Here is a 12338-nt window from a genome sequence, read left to right as displayed (position 1 = left end):
ACTATATTCTAATGAGTCTAATCCTGCATTTAAATGTGTTTTCAATCCTTCTTATGAGGAGTTGTACAACAAAAAGCCTTCTCTTGTTCCGCCTCTTGGTTTAAGAATTAAGCCCTTTCTTTCTGCTGCCGGCATTGAGCTGGAAAATATATCTCCTTCCCGTCTTCTTTCTTCTCCTCCTTGGCAACTGGTGAGGCCTGAAGTTGACCTAACCCTGACAAAGTTTAAAAAATCAGAAACTAACGAATTACAGTATAAACAAGAATATAATCAATTAAAAAGTAAATATAATACATATAAATCCTTATTTACAGATGGGTCCAAGGACGGTGGCGCAGTGGCATGTGCCACTGTCATTGGATCCAGAACAATCTCTTCTCGATTACCAAATAACGGCTCTATTTTCACAGCAGAAGCTAACGCCATCTTAACCGCTCTTACATATATTAATAAACACCGTAAATCTAAACAATACATCATCTTTTCTGATTCTCTTTCGTGTCTCCAGGCTATAAAAAATCTTTCTTGCAAACATCCACTTTTATTAGAAATTATTGAATTGTATAATGAGCTTGCTACTGGCCAATGCGACATCGTCTTTTGTTGGTTACCCAGCCACGTTGGCATTTCTGGGAACACAATGGCTGATATTGCTGCTAAGGCAGCACTCAACAAATCTGTGACACCACTTTTGCTCCCATACTCTGATTACAAAGCTGCTATAAGATCTTATATCCGTGATCTGATGCAAAGGAAGTGGACACCCAAGTAGGTATCAATAAATTACATGAAATAAAACCCTATATTGGTTACACCTACTTGGGTTGTCAGTCCAGATTTGAAGAGGTCATTATACGACGTTGTCGTATTGGCCACACAAGATATACTCATGAGTACCTATTAAAAGGTGAGGATCCTCCGTTTTGTATCCCTTTGTGATGAGAGAGACCACGGTCAAGCATGTCCTGCTTGACTGTGTTGAATTCTCCATCATAAGGGATAAATACTTCAATGTGAAAACAGTTAAGGATCTTTTTAACACTGTTAATTCTCATTTAATTATTGGCTTTTTAAAAGAAATTGACTTAATGAATGAATTTTGAATAATATGTTCTGTACATATCTGTATTTTAAGTTTTGGTAGATTTGATTAGTAACTTAGATTGTTAGTGGCTGTACCCTCAAGGGGTGTTGAAGTAGCGTAAAATTATTGTCCTCCTGAGAGGGTACGTAAGTCCCAAAACATTTCAAGTAAATTTAAGTATACCAGGTGTTTTAATCGTAGTATTTTTGTCATTTTAATGTATGGCTAATTCTCGGTATAAACGCCAATGGCTGAAGGGATGGTGTCAATCCAGCTAGGGTCCATGCAGGTAGCAAAGGTACTGTAAGTCCCCATGGTCCCTAGTATGGTGATCTACCTTCAGTTGTTGGCGATCTATAGCCCAATTTTACATTGTATTGTCCAGAAATAATTTTCTACTTTTAAAGATATATGTTAGCTAGTTTTAACTCAATCTGTGATAATCTAGTGGTTTTACTGTCCTTCGTTGACAGGGTTTAATATATTATATGTATGTATTACAAATCTAAAACTAGTTTTAGTCACGATATGGCTGAAATATTGCCGATGTGACTTTAAATCTTAACTCACTCACTCACTCATGCTGGGTCCTATGGACTTTAAGCCACCGAGTCCTCTATCTCAGATCCTGAGTCACTTCCCATTATGTCTAGGCAATTATTCAGTAAATAAGTGTTCCGTGGGACGCCTGACGAAGTATAATAATGCACCCTTCTAAATGTAGTTGCGAACAATACTCGGAACTCACAGGGAGATTCATCACTGTCAGCATGGTTAGTGTAAGCAGCCCCTTTTTACAGAATCCGCAGGTACCTCTACATTACATTTGTGAGGCCATACTCGTTCTGTGTAGTAGAACACCCAGTCAAGTTATATAATCACAAATTTCACATTCCTGTCTTAGTTGTCCTGCAGTTAATGCAACAATCAGCTGGGTTATCCGAAAACATGACTGAATCGAAACCAAAATATGAAACAAGCTGTAACCTCAAGCAAGTGGTCCTGTTTGTGCAGTACTTGATCATTGCCTCTGACATATCCTCACGATTCTTTGCAATGTCATTCTTGTTGTAAAATAGTTGGGCACTGGACTTTTTGCCGTCTCGTCCTGCCCGACCTATTTCCTGGAAATACTTCTCAAGGGTTGTAGGGGGTTGAAAATGGATTACACGTCGTATGCTAGGTGCATTCAGACCCATGCCTAAGGCAACAGTGGCCAGGACCAACCTAATTTTTGGTTTGTATTTCCTCAGTTCAGACACAATGTGTGTTTTCATTTCATCTGTGTATGCCTTGTGGTACTGAGCAAAAATCCGGTTTTCTGGAATTGGTGATTCTTTAGGAATGTATGCCTTTTCCTTTAGATGTCTTGCTACGTACTGATAGCAATATCCCAGTGCCTCATCATTGTTGATGTAAACAACTGTAAGAGGGAACTCCAGCCAGACGATCACACAGGTCTTCAGCAAGTGGTTGAATTAGGTTGTCTAATTTTTCTTGTTTCCTGATATTTGGCAGACGAGTTTGAATCTGAAAAAATCAGGTCCAGATATAACAAACCATCACAATCTTACTTTGTATTAGTCTAAACTTTGTATAACTGATCTTTCACATAATATGTGGTTGCTAACATTCAGGTGAATCATGCTTCATCAAAGCAAGTAATGTTCAGATAAAAACTAATTATATGGTTGGATATTTCTTCCATAACTTCCAAAACATACATTATGTTCATGCTTATATTAAAATGACATACAGAAATAATGCATGTCCTACATACATTGTATTAATGTTGGGACTGGTGTCTGGGCGTACATAACCATCAGAGTATCAAGTATAATGATTTTGAAAAAAACATACCTCCAGAAAAATGTTCACCCGATCAGGGTTTATTCTGATCGTCTTAAAGTCGACAATCTGAAGATCTGCAACAAGTTCTTTAATGGCTTGAGGGTTAGCAGTTGCAGTCAGTGCCAGATGAGCAGCATTTGAAAAAATGCAGATAACCTCTGATAATTTTTGAATGCTGTTCTGAATTTTGGCCCCTGTAGAAATGAAACAGGACATATAGGCATTTCCATAACATGGTATACAATGCCTTTGGTATCATTTGTTTGTCTGATAATCATTGTTTTACCAATATTTTGGGACTTACCAAGACATTTATAATTACATGATAGATGGTCAAAGTTTGTTCACTTCGAAGTTAAATCTTTCTGCTTATCAGTCAGAGATAAATATTATCTTTTGTTATGTTTGAAGGATATGATTGACTATATGTGATGCCTTCGAGGCAATATCCTTCTATACATCAACCACTGCCAAGAATTCACTGCCAGTCAAAAGTGCTCATACTGATATAGAATGCACACAAAAGAAGTTTAGATAATTCATTTGGAATAACGAAGTGAGTGAGTTTAATTTTATGCTATGTGTAGCACTATTTCAGCAAAATCACTGCAGGGACACCAGAAATTGGCTTCACACACTGTACCCATGTTGGGAATCGAACCCGGGTGTTCAGCATGAGTAGCGAATGCTTTAACACTAGGCTACCCCACCACCCCACATGTACTTTAGAATCATAAAGCAAATATTTTTTACATGCTAACTCAGTATCATATACAAGTGATGGTTTGTATTTCGACCATGCTCAAGATACAATTCTTCCTGATTGATACAAGCCTGAATTTTTCATGTTCATGCTCACCATTCGGATATCATGTGCACTTCATCAACAACAACAGCGCAGACTTTTTCTTGGAAAAGTGGAGATCTGAGTAGACGTCCAACTGTCTTGTTGTTTAGAAGAGTCTCTGGATGAGCATAGATGATGTTGAATTGTCCCTGCTGCAGTTCTTTCTTCATCTTGACATAAGTTGGTGCATGAATGTCATTTTCAGTTGCATCAACTTCGTCTTGATCATTGTCGTCCTCTTCTTCTAGCGTCTCCACATCAATCTGGCGTGAGATCATCTTGTATGTCTTGCCAGCAGTACCTGTGAATACAGCATCATCATCAAGTCAATATTTAAGAGTAAAATGGCTTGGTTACTTCATGTTATTACTTGTATATATGTTGAAGTATTTAGAAGACAAACACTAACTACATACATACAGTTACAAGCCAGATTTGACTCACATACATGTTATTTATACATTGCATGGTGATTCCAAATTCTTGCTTCATTCCTTTCCAAATTCATATGAAAGCAGCTTCAGTTTCCAGTTCAACAACATATATCAGATAGTTTTCACACAAATAAAATTCATAACTCTCTGAAGAGCTGACAGTGCCAAAGTTGACACTGGAAAAGTACATGTTTAAGTATATGTGTTAGATCTTTAACATGTTTAAGATCATTCTCACCTTCTAAATGCACAAAGAAGCTGATGTGCAAATAGTTCAGATTATTTCCCATATTGGTGCAAGTAATAGTACAATTTGACTAAAGACTGAGATGATGAAAAGTTGTCATTTTATATTGACTAAACCTGGGGTTCTCTTTTTACTGAACCTTTAAAGACATACTGTAGATCAACGTTAACTTAAATGTTAATAAGATTCTTAATGTGTCTAAATATGTGTAGCCATGGCTCATTGTCTTCTACCTCATCTTAAAGGGTAGGAGTACATAATTGTTTGAGAAACTCTAGTAAATTGCATATTACAGATATCATTTTTTTGGTTGGAGGTCTTATTCATCTGAATTAACAAAATGTCATGGTGCTAGAATAGATCTATACTCGGTATGGATGAGAAAGTGTTTATTATGAAAAACATGCCAAGTCTATGCACAGTCCATTTCGTAACTACTCGCCTCTTTCCGTGACCTGCAAGAAGGCTCATCTGGCACTGACTGCAACTGCTACCCCTCAAGCCATTAAAGAACTTGTTGCAGATCATCAGATTGTCGACTTTAAGACGATCAGAATAAAACCCTGATCGGGTGAACATTTTTTTCTGGAGGTATGTTTTTTCAAAATCATTATACTTGATACTCTGATGGTTATGTATGCCCAGACACCAGTCCCAACATTAATACAATGTATGTAGGACATGCATTATTTCTGTATGTTATTTTAATATAAGCATGAACATAATGTATGTTTTTGGAAGTTATGGAAGAAATATCCAACCATATAATTAGTTTTTATCTGAACATTACTTGCTTTGATGAAGCATGATTCACCTGAATGTTAGCAACCACATATTATGTGAAAGATCAGTTATACAAAGTTTAGACTATTACAAGTAAGATTGTGATAGTTGTTATATCTGACCTGATTTTTTCAGATTCAAACTCGTCTGCCAAATATCAGGAAACAAGAAAAATTAGACAACCTAATTCAACCACTTGCTACGAAGACCTGTGTGATCGTCTGGCTGAGTTCCCTCTTACAGTTGTTTACATCAACAATGATGAGGCACTGGGATATTGCTATCAGTACGTAGCAAGACATCTAAAGGAAAAGGCATACATTCCTAAAGAATCACCAATTCCAGAAAACCGGATTTTTGCTCAGTACCACAAGGCATACACAGATGAAATGAAAAACACACATTGTGTCTGAACTGAGGAAATACAAACCAAAAATTAGGTTGGTCCTGGCCACTGTTGCTCTTAGGCATGGGTCTGAATGCACCTAGCATACGACGTGTAATCCATTTTCAACCCCTACAAACCTTGAGAAGTATTTCCAGGAAATAGGTCGGGCAGGACGAGACGGCAAAAGTCCAGTGCCCAACTATTTTTACAACAAGAATGACATTGCAAAGAATCGTGAGGATATGTCAGGAGGCAATGATCAAGTACTGCACAAACAGGACCACTTGCTTGAGGTTACAGCTTGTTTCATATTTTGGTTTCGATTCAGTCATGTTTTCGGATAACCCAGCTGCTGATTGTTGCATTAACTGCAGGACAACTAAGACAGGAATGTGAAATTTGTGATTATATAACTTGACTGGGTGTTCTACTACACAGAACGAGTATGGCCTCCACAAATGTAATGTAGAGGTACCTGCGGATTCTGTAAAAGGGGCTGCTTACATTAACCATGCTGACAGTGATGAATCTCCCTGTGAGTTCCGGAGTATTGTTCGCAACTACATTTAGAAGGGTGCATTATTATGCTTCGTCAGGGCGTCCCACGGAACACTTATTTACTGAATAATTGCCTAGACATAATGGGAAGTGACTCAGGATCTGAGATAGAGGACTTGGTGGCTTAAAGTCCATAGGACCCAGCATGAATAACTATCGCTGAATTTGTTCTAACTTTTAATATAGTTATCTTTAGCCCATCAGTGTCATTATTTTGTGGTATAGGCTTATCAAACTGACTATATACAGAACCAATCATCATGTGTGATCATATTACAAATAAGTGTGTCAACAAATGTAAGAGACTAGAAAATATATATTTCCATCATAATGCTCTGTCAAACAATTGATGAATATTTCAATACTATAGTTTTGCATGAAAGTAATTGCAACCAGAGTTTTATATCACGTTGGAAATTTTCCCAATCTAAGATCCTTTTAGGTGAGGTTATATAAGTACACTGTGCAAAAAACTAATCTTGTGCCTTACACTTTACGGGTTTTATGATATATATATATATATATATATATATATATATATATATATATATATATATATATATATATATATATATAAATATGGGGTTGCAATTACTTCCATGACAAAATTACATGTCATCCCACAGTAGTATCAATTGTTTTCTCTTAACATATGTACATGTCACATGATCATAATGAATGATGGAGATTGTCTCAAAGTCCAAGAATTAAATTTTTATACTTATTATGGTTAATTGGCCTTTTCTGTTATCATTTATCATAACTCTTTACATTGAAATAACAAATGTTAATCATACAAATATTGTCACCTGTCCTTTAATCCTGACCAATGTGATAACACAGTACAGTCCTTGCCCGTTATATCACCACAAAGAATATTTAAGGTTCTAATGTTACACACAGAAAAGTAAAGCTTGATTTCACTGGCACAGTCACTTGAGCAACATGAATCCTTAAGTGGCTTTACTTTCACTAACTACAAGTTTGAGTGAACCTGTTCACATGGAATCTAAGAATATTGTGTGAACTGTGATAGTGTCTAAGTTTCATTCCCTTATTTACAGTCAGTTTTCCTCCACGTCATCATCATCAGGCAGAAAGACAACTCCCCTTTCAGACGGTCCACATTAGTCTGATGCTGTTTCTCATCTGTTGCACGTTGAAGGAAAATGGGGACTGACTAATTCCTTGGAAACCTTTCAGTTGCCTACCAGGAGTAACTTTCCATGGGTTACTGGCCTGCAGGACAGACAGTATCTCCTTGATGTCATCCAAAGATGATCTCTGTCTGTGACTTGTGTGATAGTCAGCAGATTTTGTCATTGAGACAACGTTATCATTGATGCTTTCAACAACTGGAGCAACTTTGGATATCTTAACAATTGACCTCTCTCTGTCTTGTTGGCACCAAGACCTTTTATCAGACCTTTTAACACCAGGACCCGATTTTCCTTTTTGCATATCCGCTGCTTTGTTGTGGCCCTGTCTGCCAGTGCGGGATTCACAAATGATGCAGCACGTACTCATAGCCATGCGGAGGACACGAATGACCAGAAGTCGGGAACAATTGTTCCTACAGAAAGCGTCCCACGCCATGCAACTTCCGCCCCCAAATCTGTCGACTTCCTGTACACAACATTGGGCATACAATTGACGACGTCGTCTCCAGACTCTATGCCTGCCGTCCCCGAATCTGAGGATAAACCTGATTCATCACTAAAGACGCCTCGATTCCAGTCTCTCTGGGTCCATCGGAGGTGACGTTAGGCCCACAGCAGACGTTGACGCTGATGATACAGCGTCAATATTGGCCCACGATATGGACGTCGGGAATGGAGATTGGCAGCCCGCAAACCGATTTCGAATGGTCTGTGAGGACAGTCGACCTCTAAAACATCTCAGCCCTGGTTCGTGTAGCCGGCAGAAATCTGTCACGTAGGTGACGTAGGACGATTTGACGGTCTTCTGACATCACACGTGGACGACCCGACCTTGGGCGATCACAAGTGGTGCCAGTTTGTTGTAGACGACCTCGCAAGTCATACACAGTACGACGGCTGCATCCCATTGCTCTTGCGTCATCAATAACTGATCTTCCCGCTTGCAACATGCCAATGGCACGTTCACGTTGCACATTTGACAATCGTGGCATTTCAAGTACCGTTAGAACTGTGGTTTAAAAGTGTTTTTCAATTCTTGAGGCCAATGCAAACACGTGCATTACGTGCATCAATGCAAACACGCGATGATCACGTGATCGACTGCACGTGCAAAACCTGATTTGGCACTAACGTCATTTGCACGAGGAATGGATGGGTTTGAGTGGTTTTTGCTAACGTTTTTCTAGAGTAGAAAGATAGGGATCCCATTTCGGATACATAGATGTATCATCAGAGAAATATTATTCAAATTTTTCAAATTACATTTTGTGAAGTTTCTTTTTTTCGACTCCAGTATATTATCTAAATTTACTTCAAATGTTTTGTGTTGTTTTTAACTAGCTTTAAGCTGGACGATATGACACCGAATAATGAACTCATGGGATTATCAGTTATTATAGCTAAAATAAATGGAATTATCATGAAACGGCCCTCCCATTATCAGAAATTTGCGGTCCGTTGCAAATGATATTGGACCGCTCAACCTTAACGACGGGCCACTATCAGTTCTGTTGTTAAGTGACGTCATAGTTCGACATTAATTGGCTTTCGACTGGCAGATATTCTGGGTCAAACAAGTCAAAGCAACCCAAATTCACGCTTTAAATAGCTGTAATATTGGCTTTCTTGTTGCTGCTAACCCAACAATTGCACTATTAAGACTGTTGATGGACCAAAACCGAACACTGTCATAGTTTGACATGTTGCAGGCTATGGTCTTGTCAAAGGCCAAGGTCGAATATCGTCACTTTCTGTTGTGACGTCACTTGAATTGTTCGATGACGTAATTGCATTCGGGCAGTCAAGCCCGTCAGAAGTTGATTTGGGTAAACTTACAGTCAAATTCCTTCATTGTTTCCTTTTTCTTTTCAACACAAATTCCATGTATTTTAGCAATAATAACGGTAATGCTATTTTTGAGGGCATTATCATTTGCAGAAGCCCTCGGTCTTTTTCAACTGCCCTCCTTTGTCGGGCAGTTAATGGAAGACCTTGGGCTTCTGCAAATGATAATGCCCCTCAAAATATAGCATTACCCTTATAATGCTTTTACTCATATGGCTTCCTTCTAGCAGCTAATATAAGACACGCTGGCCGTAAGACTGTGACTCCAACTCTTCACGGCATTGGCTGGAACATTCGGTTAAATAAGATATGCTGGGACAACTGACTGATGTAGTGCTGTTGAAGATGAAAGTGTTATGATGACAGTGCATTTTCCGATGTCATGTATTTTACTTGAATGATTACATTAATTGTATAAGTTTTATAAGGTCTACCTCTACCTCCGAACAACTGCTGTCTCCTCAGAGGTCCGCGCGCCTCCAGCCACCACCGACCCCCGCCACCTCTCAAGGACCAACCATAACAAACTCCACAATCAAGGCCGCCCATAGCCCCTCAGTCAAGGCCAAGCTTACTACTGCCTCTCAATTACTACACTCGCTCAGCCTGCCTTGCCCCTTCAATGCTCCCATACTCCCTCACCCCACCCCCGTTTAACCCCTTTTTCCACCCATTATTTAATTATAAACAGGCTAACTGTTTCCAAATCAAGCCCCCACTATGCTATACAATTGTCTCCCCACCCAACCAGCCCCACTTTATATCTATCAGTTTAGTTCTATTCCCCATCTCTTCTCATCTAATTACATCAAACTACATTATTTTTTTTCTTTTCCCTTCATAATCACGGCTTTTTATTTATTATCATGTTTGTAGCCGTTTTCATTCAAAATTCACTTAAGTTTTAGGAGTACCCCCACGTCCCTCAAAACCCCTATTTAAATAGAAAAATGAAGCAATTCCTCATAAATGAACATGTAAAGTACACACAATATGGCAATGCTAACACTGAGACCATTCTGATTTATTGAGCAGAGTAAGATTGGCACTATTTTGCCGGTTCTGCCACTTTGCACTCTACCTTTTACCTAAGGCGTGTATTTGTATTGTGTTGTTTAACGAGCTGGGCATGGAGTGTTGTTACCATGTATGTTATCATATATTAGTGGGATGCATTGATAGTAATGAAAACTTATAAGAAAATATTGTACCTCAACATACAAAACCTACCCTGATAGTTCTCTTCGTCACTCTCATGTCAATCCATTGTGACTGTTCCAGTCCTCCTGTACATCCTGTATATATAAGTACGTTGGGTTTTGATTTATTTATGATTATTACTTATTAGTTATTATTGCTAAACACACATTTAGCCGAGATAAAGAAGGGGGTCTCCAATTGCCTGTTCTGCTGCTTTAAACACCTGCAAATTTATTCCATGTATGTTTTGCTCCTCATCAGTTAGACATCCCTTTGTACGCCAACTATCAGACAACTTTGGATCTATCAGGCGTGACTGTGATTACAACCTAGTTTTACCCACTGACGTAATAGACCTATCCCATAGACTAACGAGATGTTTTCTATGTTAGTGGTTAGTGGTATATGTTGAGTTTGTTACTTTGGGTGCAGAAATACTTTGCTCAGAATGCTAATGTTTATTGACTTCGGCTTCTCACAGTTTGTGTTCATAATGTTCACTTTGTTCAAATCAGGAGCATGACTTCTCCCACTTTGTGTTCATAATGTTCACTTTGATCAAAACAGGATTGTAGATTTCCCATGTAACTAATTGAGTTACTCCCACAGGTTCAGAGTTGGATACGACTGGCTGTTGGGCTTCCTCTGCTCTCCCTATGAATAACTGACAAGAAACTTGAAACCAAGATCGAGTAATCAGTTAAAACATAAACTCAATGAAGCTGCAAGTTTGCATAGTCAAACATACTATCGATGCATCGATATTTTTTCATTTCTACCATCGATTAATTGCTTTCAGAATAATTGCAATTCATCGATAGTTTGATGCATCATTAGAGCCCTGTTAATTATATCGCTTAATATATTCTTATGTACATAACTTTGGATCAATCCATTACCCAATAAAGGTAACACTGCAGTGAACCTGAGTGCAACCATCCATAACTTTTGTTGATTTAACGTGTCTGACAAATGGGACGTCTAACTGTTCGGAGGACACCAGAGAGTAAGTTGCATGCAATATTTTTAATATTGCACTTGTGGATTTCCATTATGAATTGCACACAGTATACATCACTATCTATGTAACTGTAATATTGTTATGGAGCGGCATTGACATGCTTATTTATGCTTTTTGCCAATCCCCATAATAACTTTGAAGAAAACATGTTTAACAGGTTGGCAGACAATAAGCCCACTGGGATAAAAAGCCCTCGACAAAAAAAACTAGGCTAAATGCCGCCAGGACAAAACGCCCTTGCAATTTTCAACCCATAGGATAAAACACCCTCGGTGTATATTTTGAGTTGACAGGTGATAACATGATGTTTTCTAAGCAATTCCTCCCACTGCTGATAGTTGTTACAGGCTCTCAGTGGCGATGTTGTTATTTTAACAATGGAATGAAGTCTGCTAAATCTTGTTTCAGAGAACTGGCTTTAAATTGGTCACTTCCTCTTATGTTTGATTTCGCTGGGCAGGTACTCATTGTGGTATGTCAATGAACATGGTGTTAATTAAGATGGTCTATTAAGATGGTCAGCGCGATTATTATTTAAATAAATTGCAGATTTCTTGCTACCTTCTTTAAAGTTTGGAATCCAGCGGCCGGCTATTGGTGACGGTGTTCACAGCATTCGATTTTGACTGGTATAGGACACAATATTAGACTGGTATGAACTGTAGTACAAGTATCAACTGCACAACTGCATTATGTGCTTGGTGATTTACATTTGTGAAGTATGTGCTATTGCATTAGCTATTTAATGTTATATCATATTGTATTCATGTGGGAGTGAAAACCAGATTTGGATGCATGTTTTTTTTCCATGGAGCGGGATATTAATGATTTATTCTGCCTGATGATTTGTACAACACCACCCAAGCGATTATTTACAGACCACAGCCGTATAGCTGGAAAATGTCTGAGTGCGGCGTAAA

At 38.5% G+C, this 12338-nt stretch overlaps 1 protein-coding gene across 1 annotated transcript; it reads right to left on the bottom strand.

Annotated features, from left to right (window-relative positions):
• Positions 1-1672: 1672 nt before the first annotated feature.
• On the bottom strand, positions 1673-4506 carry LOC124276873 (Bloom syndrome protein homolog). Its single transcript, XM_046712539.1, is given in 5 exon segments — positions 1673-2520; positions 2522-2614; positions 2945-3130; positions 3794-4083; positions 4455-4506. Coding segments are annotated over 5 exon segments (1170 nt in total). The 3' UTR covers positions 1673-1971.
• Positions 4507-12338: the final 7832 nt, after the last annotated feature.

Source organism: Haliotis rubra, unplaced genomic scaffold (assembly GCF_003918875.1).
Source record: "Haliotis rubra isolate DU_JTF1 unplaced genomic scaffold, ASM391887v1 Scf2144, whole genome shotgun sequence".
Classification (NCBI taxonomy): Eukaryota; Metazoa; Mollusca; class Gastropoda; order Lepetellida; family Haliotidae; genus Haliotis; species Haliotis rubra.
Note: the sequence above shows the minus strand (reverse complement) of the source record. Positions and strands in the feature narration are given on the sequence as shown.